This window comes from Falco cherrug, chromosome 4 (genome assembly GCF_023634085.1).
Source record: "Falco cherrug isolate bFalChe1 chromosome 4, bFalChe1.pri, whole genome shotgun sequence".
NCBI classification, from domain to species: Eukaryota; Metazoa; Chordata; class Aves; order Falconiformes; family Falconidae; genus Falco; species Falco cherrug.
Window position 1 is genome coordinate 58,285,187 of NC_073700.1, and position 19,745 is coordinate 58,304,931.

At 38.0% G+C, this 19,745-nt stretch overlaps 1 protein-coding gene across 13 annotated transcripts in view; it reads right to left on the minus strand.

The window, feature by feature from the left end:
- The window catches only part of KMT2C (lysine methyltransferase 2C), a 198,644-nt gene that overhangs the window by 105,001 nt on the left and 73,898 nt on the right, over positions 1 to 19,745 (minus strand). For all 13 annotated transcript variants that reach the window (XM_055708897.1, XM_055708893.1, XM_055708901.1 and 10 more), the window contains 3 exons: positions 17,211 to 17,417; positions 13,449 to 13,588; positions 11,710 to 11,819 (listed from right to left, as the gene is read on the minus strand). In XM_055708897.1, the coding sequence (XP_055564872.1) occupies positions 11,710 to 11,819; positions 13,449 to 13,588; positions 17,211 to 17,417 (457 nt within the window). The remainder of the gene's footprint in view (positions 1 to 11,709; positions 11,820 to 13,448; positions 13,589 to 17,210; positions 17,418 to 19,745) is intronic.

Sequence of the window (19,745 nt, forward strand, 5' to 3'; positions counted from 1 at the left end):
TGGAGAGGACAATTACATAAATGAAAATTAACAATATTAGTTCTTTCACATAAAGAGATGACTGTCAATAGTAGCCTAGATCATTAGAAAAAAATACCTTTAGTATAAGTAATGTCTGTATTTATTACCAAGTGTTAGGCACTCACACATGAAGGGCAGTTGGTCCACATTTATGGAGATTCATTAAGATGTCTCTCTCATGCGTGATTTGTTCCATGTTATTAAAAAAAAAACACTCAAGGACACCTGTGCATTAATGGCACTACTTCATACTGATGCCTGCAATATTTATGCTCAATCTGTAACTCTGGGACAGAACTTACACTAATGGAAGTCAGTAACAAAATCTTTAGGGAGTTCAAAACTATTTTTTGCTAATGGTTTGATTTTGCAAGCTGCTGAGTACACTAATCTCAGAAGTAGTTTTTAGGCTACTGCTTAAAAGCAAACTGATGCCAACAGACTAATATGAGTACACCCAAGTTTTAAATTATAATATGCTTGTATGATTTTTTTTTTGAGGATGGGTGAAAACCCCAAATGAAAATCCATAATGTAATTTATATTAGCAAGAAAAATATTACTCAGACTCTTTTTGATTGGAATAATCAAAACCACTTTAGAACTCTAATTTCATTAAAGAACCTCAACTTTAAAGTTCTCATTCAAAAAAAAAAAAAAAAAAAAAAAAGCACATGATGCTTAAATGAAATACTGTTTAAAAGGGAAACTGCTACAAACTCAAGACTAGCCAACTGTCTAACGCTAACCAAACAACGCTACATCTCAGCTGCTACACCTAGAACTTGTCCCGTAGGGGCATCTTTTCCTTTTATTGTTGTGCTGTCTATTACAGAGAAAGCTTCTGAAGGCAAGGAAGATGCATTTTTATTTCTGTAATGCTCAAAGTGTAATGAGAACCCACCCTTGACTAAAAGTAATCAATATTAACTACAAAAGTCTGATTAGTCCTTTTTCATAAATGTAACCAACACATAAAGGCAAAATTAGACCCTTAAGCACCAACATAAAAAAACCCACAACAGACTGATCCACATTAGTTATGGAAAAAACTAAATATAAAATATATAAATAAGAAGCAGCCACGAGTGAGGTAGTAGTAAGGTAGAAAATGAAGGTTGCATTCAAATACCTACAAAAGTGAGGAGCGACAGGTGGTACTGCTAATTCTTCCTTGTGTAAGTTTCTGTGGGCTTACTGTTTAGCATGCTCATTAAAAGATGGGTACTGTTTCCTGCCTTTTTTTAATACATACATAGAACTCCAGTCTTCTTACATGCTGAATGGGATAAAAATTTGAAAGTATTTTCATGATGTTTAAAAGAACGTTTTATGTATTTCCTTGTTCCACATTTAAAATCTGGGGGCACTGTATTGTCATTTTCTTTCTTTTGTAGACCTTGAAGGATTATGCTACTGCTGCTGAGCATAGAAAGACAGGAGAAAGGGAGAGCCCAAGTATCCGTATTCTCATATTCTACGACAAAGCACCAAAATGGGTCAGTCCCACCAGCAAACCAAAGCACTAGCTGAGGGAAAAGGTACCATCCTGATCTAAGAGACAGTGCTATTTTCCTTTAGAGGGCTTTCTTCGCTTTTCAGAGATCAGGTCCTCCCTGGTTTTTAACGCATAAGCTCCCAATACAGCTTGGTATAGACAGATTTTAAAATCTTGAAACAAAATGCCCAACAACAGAGTGCCACCTCAACGTGAACCAGTATGTCACTGCCTTAATGCTTAGAGGTGCATTTAAGAAAGACACCCGGGGTAGGGGGGTGGTGTGGTGGGGGGAGGAAGAGAAAAAAGAATACAGAGGATTTCTTTGGGTGTATTATGAAAAAAGTGTTTTCTACTCAAGTCATGCAAAAAGGAAGAAAAGGTCTTTGTGAAACACAGTTCAACAGTTTGGAACACACACTGCACAATTTCACTTCAGAGCTTTCAGTAAATTATTTCAGTGAATGTTACTGAATAAAGGAAACCTGCACTGGAAATTCCTTCAGGAACATAGGCCCTTTCATGTTTCTCAGCTAGGCTTTTCGGCTTTCATTTCTGGGCTATTGCTGCTTCTCTCTCAGTCTCTTTCTGTGCCCCTAGTCCATTCTGTCTGCTTCCTACACCTCACAGACTGCCCTTAGCATCTGCAATGCCTATCGTCTATTCAGCATCAAAACCTCCTCAGAAATGTCTTTGTAGCAACAATCTCTCTCCCCCGATTCTAGTACCCACCTATTCGACATCTGGAGTTCAAGAAAGGTGCATTTTTCAAAGCATTCATCTTGAAAAAACCTACAGCCTGAAAACTCTAAGGCTGACTCTGCTTTTCGACTTCAGTGCCAAGGGAGCACTCAGAGGGTGAGCTCCCACAGAACAGCCTCCTGGCACCGCAGCAGGAAGCCAGCAGCACCGCTGCAGTGGGAGAGAAAAAGGAATAGGTGAGGCTGAAAAATCAGAATGCTTCCCTTTAGATGAAGCCATACAAACCAACTTAAGGGAAGTTGTCTTATGCTGCCGAAGTAACCCATCTTTTCCCTCCTCATTTGCTACTGTGTTCCAGAAATACAGTTGTTATGAGAAAGATCATTTAAGTAGATTCACCTGCCAGAAATGACATTGCGCTTCTGTTCAGCTCAGCAAAATTGCAGATGAAACTGGGCAATGTCAGAAAAATGGTATTCATGCACCAGAAAAAACCTGATGGTTTATGGAAAGTACTCTCACTGAATAAAGTTTATTCCTTAAACCTAAAATGTATATATTAGAATACATGCACTAGCCATTGCCCCTTTACAACAGCTGGCAGGGGTTAATCTCTAGCACTTTTATTTCTTATGGACCAAAGAAGGAACAAGACACAGTTTCACTCTAAACAGCGAGTTACAATGTGCACTGTCAATACTACTTGCTATGCAGACAAATGCACAGCATTTTTTTCAAATACTTGGAAACAAAAAGGTAGGGATACAAACAGTTGTTATGTCATGGAAGGCTCAGGACAAAGCAAATCAAAAGAAAAATCTCAAAAAAAAAATATAAAAACTAGTTTAAAAATGTACTACTTTTCTTGTGCTTCATCTGAGAAGACATGCTCCTCCTGTGGAGGAACTGTGGTTCATAAATGAATGCTTCCCTTCCTCTTGTAAATAGAATCAACATGTTGAAGATGATACAAAACCTAACTATATCTAAATTGGTCTCACATTATCATGTGCTCCTTTTTCTAATCAACAGGTCAGAATCATGATGGTAACAGGTTATGAAGCAAAGAACTACTATAAAGACTGAAAAGTTACATCAAAATATTTGCATTTGTTAAGAACCAAACTCCAAAAACAGGTACCCAGAAAAACTCTAAACCAAACGCTTTGCCAACATTTGGAACATTGATACTCTACTGTGCATTAGCACATAAACAGGAAAGTGTGTTTTATGTCTCTAAAGAAAGCAACATTTTCTGTTTCTTGAGATGCTAATTAAAAGAAAGGGCTAAGCTGGGAATGTCATAAATAAATGTGAAATAAATATTTCTTCACATTTATCATAGACTTTTCCACTCATAAAAATTCCAAAGACCTTAACACACTGAAGCACAGTACTAGCTTTACTGGAAAGTTAACAATAAATCTGTTATAATAAATATGTTAAGTAATAGAAAAATAAGTAAAAATTATGTACTACTTTAAAATTAAATTTTGGGTAGGCACAAAGTCAGATAACCTGATAATTACCAGATTATTTTAGAAACAAATTTTTAATTAAAAACTTCTTCACTTTAATATTGTATCTTTTTATCCCCCTATTTTTTTCACTAGCTGATTGACTTGAAAAGTTACTTACTGATAACAGCACATCTCAGACAGTAGAAATCTAAAATATTAATCCATCTAACAACTGGTGAGGGAAGAAAAAACAGGTCAGCTAACCACTCTACAAACCTCAATTAGACTAACACAACACTTACAAAACAAATACAGCAACGTACACAGACTTACTCAAGGATCAAAGTATTCACGATTGAGCAACAATTACATCAGAAACACCAGAAAAATAAATAGAAGCTTTCTTTCTCAATAAATGGACAGTTCAAAATTAAAATCTTTTTCTATTTCTTTCACCAAAAGAGTTTAGACTTTACATTAGCCACATTTCTTCCACATTGCTACTGCCTCTCACTTCATGATCACACTATTCAGACATTTCGAATTTTTAAATACTTCACTGAAGATCCACATCCAAGAGTGGAATCTAATTAGATACTAAGGTATCCATACTTTACCTGCCAAAACAATTACAAAAACATATCAGAAGCAGAGAAGTGTGAAGTTCTTGATTCACATTTACTCAGTTTAAACTATTATTTTATTTTCTTAAATACCAGCAGGGATATAGAAAAATTTATTTTATTTTGTACTAGAAAATATGGTCTATGTGGCAACTGGGCAAAATGTCCTTTGAAAGCCAAGTCCTAAACTATAGTTTTAAAGGTGGTGTGTTGTGATAGGGAATGAAATTCTTTATCTGTAAGAACCGTAATTTAGTTTTTTCTGTCCCGCAGTTCACTGCAGAAGAAAAAACAATGCACAAAATCCCACTGAATAATTTGAAATGAAAAAAATCATAAAAATTCAAGAAAAGTGACTGTACGGTTAAAAACAACTCCTAGGCAAAAACCTAGGGCTTTTTTTAGATTTGGTGATTTTGGTTTTTTTTTTCGTAGCATATATTAAATTAGCTTTATTTACTTTGGCTCCTAGAATCAGATTATAGGTGAGAAGAAATCAGCAAAGAGTGAATTTTTCAATAATCCTAGCAATTTCAAATGTCAACCTTCTTCCTTCCTCTTACCTGCTTGTTCTCACTTCTTCCCTATGCCTGATTCCTCTATTTTTGTTCTTCAAATCAGCTGCTACAGGACAGTGACTTCAAATGAACAAAAGTACCTCAACGGTAAAGCTTAGTTTGGTTCAAATGAAAGAATACTTTAATCATTGTTCACATGACAATGTTAATGAGAATGAAGTTGTAAACCTTACTAAGCAGGCTGATATAATTTATAGTGTACAAAGGTGTTCCAGAAGAATTACACGCAGTAAACCAAAACCAACTATGATAATTTTAAAACACTGCGTCTGCTTTGCAAAATTTGGAAAAAACAATTATAAAATAACTGACATTGTGGTTTTGATGTCATTAACAAGCTGTAATACAGTCTGACCCAGGTTCTCCAAGACACAAATGATCTGGCTTTAGGTGACCAAAATCCAAACCATTCTGGAACAGAGTAATTCACGGAAGTGTTAAAATGTTACCAAAGCTGTACCCAAAGTCACTATGTTTTTCCTTGAAGTGCAAAGCTTGTCATCATCGGCAGCGAAACAGCTACATCTCTTTAGTGAAACTCCAAAATAACAAGAGGGGTTATTAACGAAAAACTGAAATACCTCATGACCCCCACTGCTGGACTGTTACAGTATTTCTAAAACATACCAGGAACTGAATTAAACTACTAAACTGACCAAAATTGTATGGAAGTGTCTTCTTGATGAGACATGTCACTATTCTTCTAGTCTTTCTCTAGCACTTTCTGTGCTGAGTTCCTTGGAGACAGCAACCCATAAAAGGTAGAGATGTTATTTCGGAAGAGTACTTCCTGCAGTACATCCTCAACTGCAAGACAAAAGCAACTATGGGGGGAAAAACTTGGTAAGACAAAAATTAGAAGCTACTGCAATAGAGCAGCCAGGTAGTCAATCCCAAGCTGCAGTGAAGGAGACTAAGAGAAGCCAAATGGCTCATGCATGCAAAAGGGCCATGAAAAAGAGTTGGGAGAGAAAATTCTGAATACCATATCATTTACTATCACATTTCAAAGCTTCTCCTTGAAAAATGGGCAAATACAGAGAACCCTGCCCAGAAACAGTATAAAATATGATAGATGACATTCTTTATGCATTTTCCCCTGGCTTCAAGAATTATTAGGTCTTCCAATAATGAAAAAGCAAGAAGGGAGCCTTTAGAGCATCAAGGAACTGCAAATCCCGCAATCGTATCTCAAAAAAAAAGACATTACTACATGTTCCGTTCAGCTAGGTTGAGACATATATGAAGCCAACACCATTCCTATCTTCAGGATTCCTTCATTTAAACCATTTTTCACTCACAGTTTTTATGTTGATAAAAAGTTAAACTAGCTGAAAAAATTGCTATGGCTAAATGGGCACCATTTTCCACAGCGTATGAAGTTAATAGTACATTAAGATGTTGACGCTTACTTTTACATATGAGGAACAACAAAAGGAAATATCCATTTAGCCAAATCAATTTTCAACATAAAACAGCACAAGTAAACATACACATCAACAAAAATACAGGCAAGTCTCAACAAGAGGAGAAGTATACTGAGGCTAAGGTGAGAACATACATTCAAAATACAGGCAAACACTTTAAAAAAAATTATAAACGTTTAAACGGTCCCCAACTTTCCCCTGAATTTATTTGTTTACGGTCTATCTTGTAAGCAGCATGCTAGAATCAAGTCTTGAGTAAAGAATTAAAAACAATAGATGGAAAGGGCTTTAAGAAACAGTTCAAGTGAGGTATTTAATATGCAAGCCTTGTAACATTGCCCCAGCTTGGAAGCATCTACAAACAGCGCAATCTCCTGCCTCTGGTGACAGAATTCAAGGGAAGCTGCCTTAAAAAATGTTTTCAAGATTGCGTTACCATGTGAAAAGGGCTTGCAGGAGAGAGCAGTGTCAAAACAGCAGATCATTCTGAGTCTGGAACAAGGTAAGATACTATTGATTAGCTTGCCTTCATGTGAAGCAACAACTCCTACAGTTCTCAGCAATGATAACATGCCAAACACAGCCTGCAGAAACCCAGCAGGAGCGGAAAACAGCTGTCTTGTACTGAGAGAAGATACTGTCCTGATTAAATGAAAAAAAAAATTGATGGGTGGGAGATGACAGTGATTTTTCAGCTGTCTGGCTCCAAGAGTCTTGGTCCTGAAGAAACACTTGACTATTACTGGAAAAAATTAAAGCTGTGAAGTAGATAAATATGCAAAGAGCTATACAGAATTTCAAAGCAAACAGAAATACACATTTTATAAAATGAAAACAGAGTAATATAGTATTTTGGAATGACTGCTTTAGACATTTCATCACTATCATGTTTTCTCTATTCAGTCTTTAAGTAGATAGGATCCTCCTCCTTTGTTTCCACCAATACTGTTTTCTTTGACTTTAGTGTCCTTGAGAAATTCTTCTAGACTTGTAAACTGTTTTCTGCATCTTATCACAAAAGAAACCTTGCTGGAAAAGTCACCATTGCATTCCTTTTTGGGCACAATTTGTTCAAAAGTGGTTCAGACACATTATCTACTGAGTTTTCCTTAAACTCAATTCTTGAATTGAGCTACTTACAATTGGTGTAACAAAGCAGCACATCTTATTTGGGATTTTGTAGCATACAGAAGAGCTATGGCTAGACAATGTAAGGCAGACAAATAGTAAACTTTATTATTTTCTCAGCTGATCATAGACAAACAGCCACCTACTCAGTATATGTAGAATAAACAAGGAAATTATAAAGCAGTATTTAAAAATACCTGAACATATTTCAGAAACCACTTTTGCTAACAGCTGAGCAGATGCAAGCTCTCAAGGCCTCCATTTTTAATGGTAATGTCAGTAAGTTCACACTTCCAAACATCTAAAACCAGCACAGTTACTGACTGTAAAACTTAAAACATAAGACTGAAACTAGAAATACAAGCAAAAGCAGAAAAACTCTGCTTGCCCACATTTTTTTTTCTTTTCAGCAAAAACTCTGATTTCTCTTCACTTTCCTTTGCTAGGTTTATCTTACAAAGTCTCCATTTTATACTGTCTTTGCATCTTACCACAAATATCTGTGGAAACACCTTACTGATAAAAGTATAGCTTCATAAAGCTGACAATATGACAGCTTCTTTACTATGGTAATTTTTATGTATTGAGCAGAGCACTTAAAAAGTATAAGAAAATTTAGTTAAGTTTTGGATCAAGCAAATCACTGGAAGTTTTCTCTCCCCCTGTCTATATTCCAAAGAGCTGTTTACTTTCAGAACTTGAAACAAAATCAATCCAAAATCCCATGAAAACTTATTAAAGTAGTGGCAGAAGGAACTGCCGTGTCTGGGTGCTCAGGCTCTTTAACTTACATATTAGACAAGCTCCAGAGATGATATGCAAATTCTTAAAGAGTCATCTTGAGAAAAGTTCTAATATTATGCTTGTCACCTGCATCACCAGTTCTTCCTTGTGACTTTTAAAACTTAGAACAGCGGTTCTGAGAAAATCCATGGCTCTTCATTTGCTGACATAAGCGAGGTAAGCAAGACAAGCAGTGAGATTAAATGAGTCACCTACACCACCCGTAAGGGCTAGAGCACATCTACTACCATAAACTTAACTGTATATTCCAGCTTTTATTTATCAGTTGTTTTAAAACAACATGATGCACAAGATTTCAAGTATCTCACATATCCAGAGGTATGTGTGTGCACTCATTAATACTAATGAGAGGCAAACCCAAGACTTTGAAAGAAAGTCAAAGAACCTACCTATGTCTAGACACAAATACATGTAAGAAACAGGTCAGATGTCTTTGCTATGCCCTCAAAACTAATGAATCAAAAGAAAGAATTGAAGAGGAAAGACATGCTAAGCAGGGCATTTTGTGAAACATGCATAGATACAGAGACCTCTATAGTACTGTATTTTAAAGCTTTAGCAAACACATGCCAAGAGGAAAACCAAAATGAATTAACACACATACTTCAGAATAAGTCAATGAAACACATCCACACAAGCTTTACTAATGCAATCACAAGTTCAGTGAAGCCAAATGGACATCTCAACTGGTAAACAGAATAATAAGAAACACTGTCATATCCAGTTAGATTTGCAAACAATAGGCAGTTGAACTAATGAGAAACATGAATGCAACTCACAAAATAAAGAGATACTCAAGGTAAGAACAGCCCTAAAACATTCACCACAAATTAAAAGACCTAAACCAATGGACTATACTATCAAGAAGAAGTTTGTTACAAGTATAAAATTAATCTGTACATCAACATAAAGAAAAGAATATGTACTTTCCCAGCTAAAGAAAGATGTCAATGCTGCAGACCACATCATAAAATCATGTCATGCCAGAGGGACTTCTAAGAAGTCAGAAGTCCCCAACCAACCAAACAACAACAACAAAACCCAAAGCAAATTTGGTGGCAAGTAGAGGAAATAGCATGCAGCTTGTTTTTATTTAAACTATTTTTCTGTATGACCTGAGCACTTACTTGCATCTGCATTGCCAACAGTGTTCAGAAAATTTAAATAGAAACTTACTTTTAAAATGCAGTTAACATCACATTAGAAAGAAGCCCAAAAGCAAATCACAAGCAGCCATAAACACAAAAACATACATTAAATTAATTTCTATACCTTTCATTCAAAACTTTTAAATATATCTGGTGCAAAGAAAATTCCTTCCCTTAAGCTCTTCCACCGTTACATAGGATAACCAGCACCTTACACTCTTCTGTGCCTTCTTTAGCTTAGTGACAAGTCAAAAAACCAGTGGAAAAATTATTACCAAGCACGACAGCCTGGACACAAGCAAACACAGGACTACCTGGGCTCCAAATCAGTTATATACAAACTAACTGAGCAACCCCCACACTGCTACCCCACAGTCAGGAACAGAGAAGTACAACAGAAGAGTTTGCTCCTTATTTCTTGAAAAAAAACCTAAAAGCAAAAAACTCCCTGGTGTGATCATCACGTTTAGTCTAGCTGTTCCTCTAGCATCCATCACAGCTGTGCTTTTACTCTGCTCTCCCTGGGGATGTCACAAGAAGGATAAAAGAGAATAACCAAACCAACATCATTCTTTGCTGGCTGACTGCTGTATTACAGCAAAGAAAGTTTCTCAATGGTTTCAGCAAAGACAGAACAGAAAATAGGCAGAACGGCACTCAATTCAAATGTCTCTCATCTCTCTGCATTGCACTGAAACATGTGCAATAGGGGTATCTAAAAATTATTTGCAGAATTTGAAAAGATTAGTAGAGAAGCACATGAAAAGACAGGATTGAAATGGAAACTATCACACCAGAGAGATGTGGCATTGTTCAAGAATTCTTATTTAAATATTTACATTATAAATATCTACACAAAACTTAAAATGTACTGATGACATGAAGGTGAGACACCACCACCCTGGCACAGGGGAGGAGCAAGGTACCATACAGAAAGAAAAAGAACTGCAATAATGGAAACAGAATGAAATTCAATACAGCAAACTACACGCTTGAACACAGCAGCAAGGATTTCTGTTAGAAAGTAGAATATTCTAATGAAAATTGCTGTAACTGGCAATGAGCTGATCACAGAATGACTACAAGCCAGCATCATCAATCAAAAACAAAGGTTTGAAAAACTTTTCAGCAGTGAGATTAAAAAAAGAAAAACACAAACAAAAAAATCACCACCAAACAAACCCCACCACTAATTTTGGATGTTCTTCCAATTATTTTTATAATATTTAATAGATAGACTAATGCAACAAATGCTTTAACAACTTTAAGCTCATCTAGAACTTAATACTGCCAGGTGCATTCATTTGAAATAGTCTTTTATTTGAAAGCAGATACACAGAAATCACATTATCCAAAGCAAAGCGTTTATTCAATATGCGTAAAACCAGAAGGTGCAAGGAAGGCTGTATTATATGGCTTGTATAGAAAGACTGATTTAAAGCAGCTTTTTAGTCTGCACAATGAAAAATTTTTACTGGTACCTTCTGCATCACTTTATTTTAATATAAGCCATGAAAAACATGAAGAATCATGTGAAAATAAGCCTAAGCATGACCGTAGGGAAAACAGCAAACATTACACAGATTTGTTGATAGCATGACTCATTAATGTAGAAAACCCTAAAATTATTAAAATAACCCACCAGACATGATTAAAACCAAAAAATATAGCTACACATGGTAAAAGCAATGTGAAATAGATCTCTTCATCACTTCAAAATGCTATCAGAATATGACACCAGGAGGAGTCCACCCTTTTCAAAGGCACCTAAATTTCCAAATATATTATCATTTCAAATTAAAACCTAAATATTTACATACATATGTCCATCAATATTTAAAAGTAAGAACATATGCTTTGTGGAAATAGTAGTTTTCCCATACTAACCTACTTTTTGAAACTTGTATGAAACTTGTATGAGCTTTTTTTTTTTTTTTTTACCATATTTGAGTCAGATCATTTCAGAATGTAAACTGGCAGAATAAGTATTTCCTCTACCTAGTAGGGCATTTGCTCATTTGTACTTGGCATTTCTTTTGTCCGTATTTCACTTTGGTCAGTCAGGTAATTCCTACATTCTAGTTACCCCAGAACTAATTAATGATATATTACACGCAACTCCATAAGCCTTTTTAATAATTTGCAACAGTAGATTTTATTATGAAGACCTGTTCAAAGAAACTATTATAAATGTAAGCTCACAGATCTGTATCTGGGTATTTTTGGTCATACTTTGTATTGCATTAGTCTACTATCTTTTTTTTTCAGTCTCACCCCCTATTTTCTTACTAGCTTGAGCATTCAAGTCTTTTTTACTCACTTCTGTGCTCCCTGAGACAACAGCTTTGTCCACGTTCACTGATAGCTGCTCTTCAGTCTGGCAGACTCCCAATGACCACTCCGCACAGCGGTGATGAGCCCAGCAATGACCTAATGCATTATGAAAAGAAAAAAGCTTTGGTTGTACAACTCTGTCAAGAACTTCCTGTAAGTATGGAATTTAGTTCTAGTAGTAAATACTTGCCAGATAAAATGAATAGTCTCTCTTCCTCCTGTTTTTCTTGTTGCAACATTTAATGCCCTTATTATCATAGACGGAATATATTGCAGTTACTATCAGACACTAAGTATACTGCAATTTAATATATATATACACACACATATATATATATACATATATATATATAACATGTCTTCCTCTTCATCTCAGCACATTCTGTATGTCTCTTTCTATTTTCAGATGCCCAATTATATAATCATAACAGTGGGGTGTATATGATTCTATGACTTCATGAGTCTATATGCAATGTTTGTGTGAGACATACAGAGTTACATTTGATCTTGTTTTTCACTGTAGGTAACCTTTGTCTATGTATGTACTCTTAACTTATGATTCCCAAGGACTGGATACAGATCTGTATGCTCATGTAGAACGCACTCACATGATACTTCAGAATTCTACACGAAACTTTTAAAAGCTCAAAATACAGCATGGGCAGAAACACCATATAAACAACTGAGAAAACTGTGTCAATAGAAGAAACACATTATGGAGATATAACTGGAAATGTTTATCTACATAACAACAACAACAGCAACAACAAAAATAATCAGAATTTGCAGAATTCAACAGGCATCTCTTAAAGTTTCTAATTCAGTTCTGGAAAAAGCAACATAAATGATGCATACTTCTGAAGGAATTGCGATAGCTTTATACTAGATAAGAAATGATGCTTTACATTAGCTGTTGCATCTAGGTACATGGTCAACTTAATCATTCAGCAACAAAAAAACCTCCCCCCAAAATCTCTCTAAAGGCCTGGAATGAATTGTCTACAAATAACAACAACTTAAAAAATTTAGAATGATAACCCCCCTTGCCCATCCACACATACTTTAGTATAATTATTTGAAACAAACCATTACTTTTTTTTTGTTTTTATTTAGACTTCAAAATTAGCTTCCACACTTATGAAAGAATGACATAATTGCACAAACAGATTTCCATTTTTGAGGCAAAACATGTGAGTGAACTATCGGCATCAAAACATTTGGACATAGATGCTTTCTGAAAAAGTAATTCATAACCGAGTAAAAAGAAAAGCTCCATTAAAATGGAAGAGAAAATGACATACCAGACAGTTTTCTGACAGAAAACCTGCAGATACTGGAAACATGCTAGTGTATTATGCCTCTACTGTTCTAGCAATACAGCTCTTTTACACTAGGACTTGAAGAATTATATTAAGCTGTGTTCTCATTTCTTTTTCCTTTTCTTCCCAAAACAGAATCATGATACTGAAGATATTACTACCTAAACACTAGTTCTGCAGTATGACTCCAGGTATTTCCCATACAAAGCTGACAAAGATTCTGTCCAGTACTTGAGAGCAGACTATACAAATCCACTACATAACATTGGTAAAATCTACAAAAGCATCATCAAACACTTGACAAACACTAGAGCACAGAAAACCAACAACTGAAAAACTTCACTATCATTGTAGCTATTCTAGTACTACTGGATGGAAACAAAGGAGGACAGCTACATTATCTTACCTGTTGGCTCAAATAAGGCTTGAACATCAATGTCATCTGGTAAGCCAACTAAACTGAGTTCATCCCAGAATTTGACAACCTGATCGTCAGAAGCAGTTTGGGTGCTTACACTTGTACATGATGCTATACTCGATCGAGATCTGTATCAGGGAGCAGAAAAACAAACTTAGAAGTGATCACATTCTTTGTTCAATTAGCTAGATACTTGTAAATGATCCAAAACTCAGGGAAAGTGAATGTGAGCTTTTCTGAACACAGAAAACATAAATCAACATTAACAAAAATATTTCATCTTCATATTTCAGCCCAACATTTTCCACAATAACAAAGTTTTCAGGTAAAGCTTCTATTCAATAGATAAAAATTAAAAAAATCTTGGTAAATATACCCCTTTTCCCAGCCTGTTCTCTCCCAATTCTTCGGGACAGATGCTTCTTTTTTTAAAGTCACTTCTGTTTGATATTAAAACTTGCCCAACCCTTGAAATGGAGAATTAGGTAATAGCAAGCAGTCTGTGTTACTCTGGGGAAGAAGAGATGTAGTAGGAAGAAAAGAGAGTGGCAAGCACCAGCTGCAGCTTTCATATGGCCCTCTCCCTGTAGTCTTAACAGCTGGTCCGAGGGACAGCACTGACTGTTATCCTCAAAGGAGACTACCACAGCCAGAGGTAAGATGCCTAGATAAAATACAGCAACTATGGGGGAAGGTAGAAAAAAGACCAGGAGTGAAAAAGCTGCTTGGAAAGAAATATCTTTATTCAATGCCATCAAGATGTACAAAAAAAAAAAAAAAAAAAGGGGTGGGGGGTGACCTGAGGGCGAGAGGAAAGGAGTAGTGAGGAATTGAAAAGTGCAGTGATACAAAGACTACCATATTGTGCTGCCATGGGATGATGCGGTTTATAACCTTATTTATTTGTTCCCTGAATTCTGATCTCAACAAAAACCAATTAATAAAACTCAGATTACTCCACTAAGAAGCCATGACTCCCCTTCCTTTATTTCCTGCAGACCAAAACCGATCTTGGACATCTAAGGATGTGCATTAGACTTACTGGTAAAAAAGAGACATGACATGATCTCTGATCCTTCAACAGCTGGTATAAAAGGCGGTGCTGCAGTTTCTATTAAGGTTCTTGAACTTTGTTATTCTCCCCCATTAATAACTCAAACATATTTATTTGCTGTTACTTCTGAATTTCTCGAGTTGAGACAGCACAAAACCACCTCTCTTTCCTAACTTCTCTCCTGCTTATAACCTCTAAAAAAAGATGCTGATAAATGACCTACTGCCAAGAGATACATTAAGCACCAAATTTTAACCTGTGGTAAATCTGCCTTCCTGAAAACCATGCATGCTTTTACTTCAGCAATTACATTCAGAAATACATGGGGAAAAAAACCCAAACAGTTTATGGGGAGAAGAGTAACATCCCTCTTGCACCAGCCAGAAATCTTAGAAACTTGTTGATTATTACATGGTATCTTCCCTGACCTGCATCATGACAGAAGATAAAAATAAAAATAAAAAAGAACGAAAACCTGTTAACTGTGACGCTATCAGTATTTTACTTAGGTCTCCCCTTAATAAAACAGTGTTAACCCATTCTGTTAACCAAGCTGGTTCCAGAACACAGCCCACGTCCAATGGAGCCGCCTCTGACACTGAACTGCGTTTATACTCAAAACACAGGTGTTTGAAGTGATGTGAAGAAAAAAACTAAATCCTCATTGACAAGGCATTTTTATTAATATGAAAGCTTTCTCACAAGATCAAACTAATCCGTTTAAAGCACATCCCAATTCACTCTGCAGGTTCATTCCCAACAGACCATTCTGTCCTGGCCTGTTGTTCTTGGCCTTTCTGTAAGTAATACCTCATATGCCTGTAACATAGCGTCACTGAGGGGAGTGGGGTATTTTTGTTACCTTTAAGAGCAGCTATTTTTCCCCGTGGACATTACACAACGCGCATTTTTACACCAACAATGTAACTGTATAAACATCCGCCATGCACCTGAGCAATACCCTCAAGTGTAAACCACACCGAGCAGCTTCTCCAGCAGCCAGCACAGCCCTGGCGCTGACTAGAACACCTTTGAAACGTGACCTTGAACCGAGCTGACTGAACAGGCGCTAATGCGACGCTTTCGGAGGGTGTTTGGGCCGGGTCCGAGGAGCAGCAGCCCCGCCCGGACCGCGGCCCCTCAGGCGGCTCCGCCTCAGGGCGGGCGCGGCCGCCGCCTCCTCATTGTTTGGCGGCCTCGGCCGGGCCCCGCGGGCTGGCGCGGCCCCGCGCCCGCAGCCAATCGCCGGCCTCCAGCGCGGCGCGCGGGGCCCGCCCCACAGCCCCACGGACCCGCTGAGCCTCCGCGCTCGGCGGGGCCCGCACAGCCCCACGGACCCGGCCCCACAGCCCCGCTGGGCCCCGCGGAGCCCCCGCGCTGGGAGAGCCCCCGCGCCTACGGCGATCCCTACGATGCCGCATCCTACGGCTCTCTTCAACTTAAGGAATGGCAGTACCGATCAAAACAACGCAGCGGATGGAAAGTACAGGGCGAAAGCTGTACATATAGCCACCTGCTTCATCTACGCATGTTTACAGCAAAAGCCAAGCACCACAAAAGCAGAACAAGCATTGCAAAAGGCCACCAAGCCCAGAGTGCAATTTCCACTCGAGATACAAGGCTTTGCGTCGAGCTTTCCCAGAGAGATGTGCAACAGCAGTGAAACACAGCTCTGAGCCCAAACAGCCCGAGTAGTGGCTGTTTCTTCTGCTCCAGAAAAGTTGCATGGAGGTGAACTACAGTTAGGAAGAAACAAGCAGATCTGCAGCAGAGTTTAACAGCACAAAACAAGGTTTATAAGAGGAAATTCTCTGCATCCATAGGGCTGCTGCAGGCCCCTCAAAGACTGACTTTAATAAAGCAACACCTCTGATTCATCACAGCTTATTACGACGAATGTAAAAGCAGCTTCAGCCAGCAGAGCAAGTCCAGGCACTAACCCAGAGCAGTAGGACACATGTACAGCCCAGCTGGGGCTCCCCATCTGCAGACCCACACATGTCCCCACAGATTCCAAAGCGTGCCTCTGCCATCAGTCACCCCTCCTTCAGCGCCTGTGCCACACCTTACACCGAACAGCACCTCGCTGCGGAGCAGTGTCTGTCCCTGCCACTCTTCAGGGTTCCTGAAAGGTGGAACTGACCCGAGAGGAGTCAGGATGCTGCCCTTCGATGCGGGGACACCTGGCAGCAGCCCGGCTACTGAAGGGTGAGAAGCCATGGCTGTGTGTCTGCCACAGCACTGCTGCCACCGCAGGAGCCAGCGTTGGAGGGCTGCGGGAAGAAAAAGCTTCCACAGCATGGGCAGAGGCTTCTAGTCACTCCAGTCTAGGAAACACATGACATATCAGAAGTCCATTACCTTCTACAAGAGTAGAAGGTTCAGCCTTACCAACAGATCTGTGCTTTACAATAACCATGCTACTACTTTCCTGTGTTCTTTCGGAGTCAAGATTCTCACTGGAGGGGAGAAACCAACCAATCTTTAAAAAGTGGAAGAGACAGCTATTCCTATACCACTTGCATGTTTGGTTTCAGGCTTGTTTGTTGGTTTTTTTTCTTCACCACCCCCCCTAAATAACTAATATTAATGACCCACATTTTCACAAAGACAAGTAATTTGCCTATTGCAGTACTGTATCTGTAAGGGTGCTTCCTGAAGTTCATAAAAAACTATTTATTGTAGAACAGACTTACTTCTTCTGTCCTCTCTGTTTGCGTGGCACTGAGTTTTGCCTTGGAGTTCTCTCACAAGCTCCATCGGTGCTGTCGCTGGCTTCACTCTTAAGTAAAGGCTGGTTTTTCCATGGGATAACATACCCAGGAGTTGGACTGAATTGTTTTAAGTCTCCTTGTCCTAATGAGCTCCGTTCTCCACAGTAACAAAAGGCGCAGAGTTGTTCGCTGTTAAAGGGAAGATAATTACTTCTTTTTTTGGGGGGAAAACAGCAGAGGATACACCATCAAAGAGCAACTTTCATGCCAATGTAACCCTTTATAACAAAACAATAAAAGCCCCCAAGTGCTGTCAGGTATCAAAACTCAGCATTCAGAAACACTATTTCCAGCTAATTTAAAGTTACATTAAAAGAACTTTTTTTGTTCACAAAAGCACATGATTAACAAAACAAAACCCCCCACATATAACATTCAAATGATTTGAACAAAACGGTTGTATTTTAATTCTGCATCTAGGCACACACTTGCTAAAAGGTGTTGGAAAATGGGGGGAAGAGAAGAAAATGGAAGAATTTAATAAACACCTCACACCCATAAAAACTCAATGTTGCCATCACAGAAAAGGCAAAGCTCTGTCTGTCTTTTTGAACACAGAACATTACTACATGTATAACTTTGTGAACACATGCACCTTATGTGTAACACAATGTGCAAACACTATACACCAAAAAGGTTTAATGAAACAGGAAAAAATGAAGTAAGGAGAAAATCACAGCAATGGCTACAGTCACACATAGCGGGGCATACTATATACACAAATTGAAATACTCTCACTGACTTTAATATTTAACACCAAAACCATACCTGAAAGTTTTACCAGAGGAAATTTATATTTACAGAACTGTGACCGCTACAATATCCCTGTACCATTTGCAATTATGTTTTAACATGCATAACATAGCAACAGCATTGAAATGACAGCTCTGACAGCGCTCCTTGTGTCACATCATATGGAAGCTACTGAAAAATATTTCTATAATAAACATAACCACAAACTTAAAATGTGAACTTCTGCAACTAATGCAGTTTGCATTAAAGGAAGGCCATTTAACACATTTTTTAATGCTTAAATGAGCAATTCTGTTTTCTTCATATTTATGCCCCTAAGACCCCTAAAAGATGCCTCAGGGAATCAGGATGATGGATGGAGGCTTGGGTTTGCCTAGATCCCATTTAAATAGATTTCAGTGCACTCCAAGGTGACACATTTGGGTTTGGGGCACGCTGTGTTGGATGGGTAAGCAGAGTCAAGTAAGGTGGGAGGAAGAGAAAACCTTAAGGTTAAACTCCTGTACAATATTCACTAAATTCTGGGGGAAAAAATAAGGACTGCCTGTGCTTTTCAGCCAGGTGAGGCAAGAGCACCAACAGAAAAAAGCAGAAGTAGAACAGGAAAGTTCCAGTTGACAATAGAAGACCCTGAGAATCCAGCAATGCCTCTTAGATTTGGTTTAACGTACTCTGGGATGGGTCTTTTGCCCTCACCACAGAGAGGGGGAAAAAAAAAAAAAGAGGAAAAAATAAACAAAAAAAGAAACAAAACACAAGTGAGTACATAAAATGCCTTTGAACTGCTCTACAATTACAGCACTGGTATGCCAGACAAATGCTAAGGAAGGGAGCAGAACGTCATGAGCCCAGAATGAAGCCAAATACTTATTCTTATGCTCTACAGGTAGGATTGCACTTTCCCGAAGAGAGACAGACCTTTGGGGACATGCAGGTTGGTGAGCAGGTAAAATAAGTCCCATTAATAGTACACAAATTAAGATCCTACCATAGCACTGTTAGGAAATATTCAGCCTCACTTTCACAGCCTCGGTCACACATCCCTCACTGATCCTGCCCGAACACAGGACCAGCATGAGCCACCACAACCCCCGGAGCTGACGGCAGATGTCTGACATGTTCCAGAAATATTTAGAAAAAGATACCCAAAGATAAAAAGATGTAAAGAAAATATGGATAAACATAGCATAAGGATGGGGGGAAACTAATAGTTACAGCTAAACAGTATCTATGTCTATTTTAAAGCTAGTTTTCAATGCAATAGAGCAACAAAAATTCTTATTTGTGATGTCAGTGAATACAACCACTAGAGTAGCAATGAAAGCTGGTCTGGCTTCACAGGCAGCGTTTGTAAGAAGGGAAAGCAAAGCTATTTACGCTAGTTGAGACTACAGAGACTTGTGAAGAGACTTAAGAGATTTAAGCAGGCAGCACCATGGTATATAAATTACACTAGTTACAAACACAAGATTATCCACAGTGGAATAAATAATTATTCATACATCCTGTTAGGACAGACTATCACTGCTCATTAAAAGACTCGAGGATAATTACGACTAAATAAACAAAGCGCCTTAAAGGGAAGTTGTAGCAAATACGCAATCATGTTAAGGTTTATAAAAGAGAAATACGCAACAGTAATTTAAAAAAATAACCTAACTTTTGAAAGTGGTATTATTTGAAAAAGGAATACAGGGCTAAAGC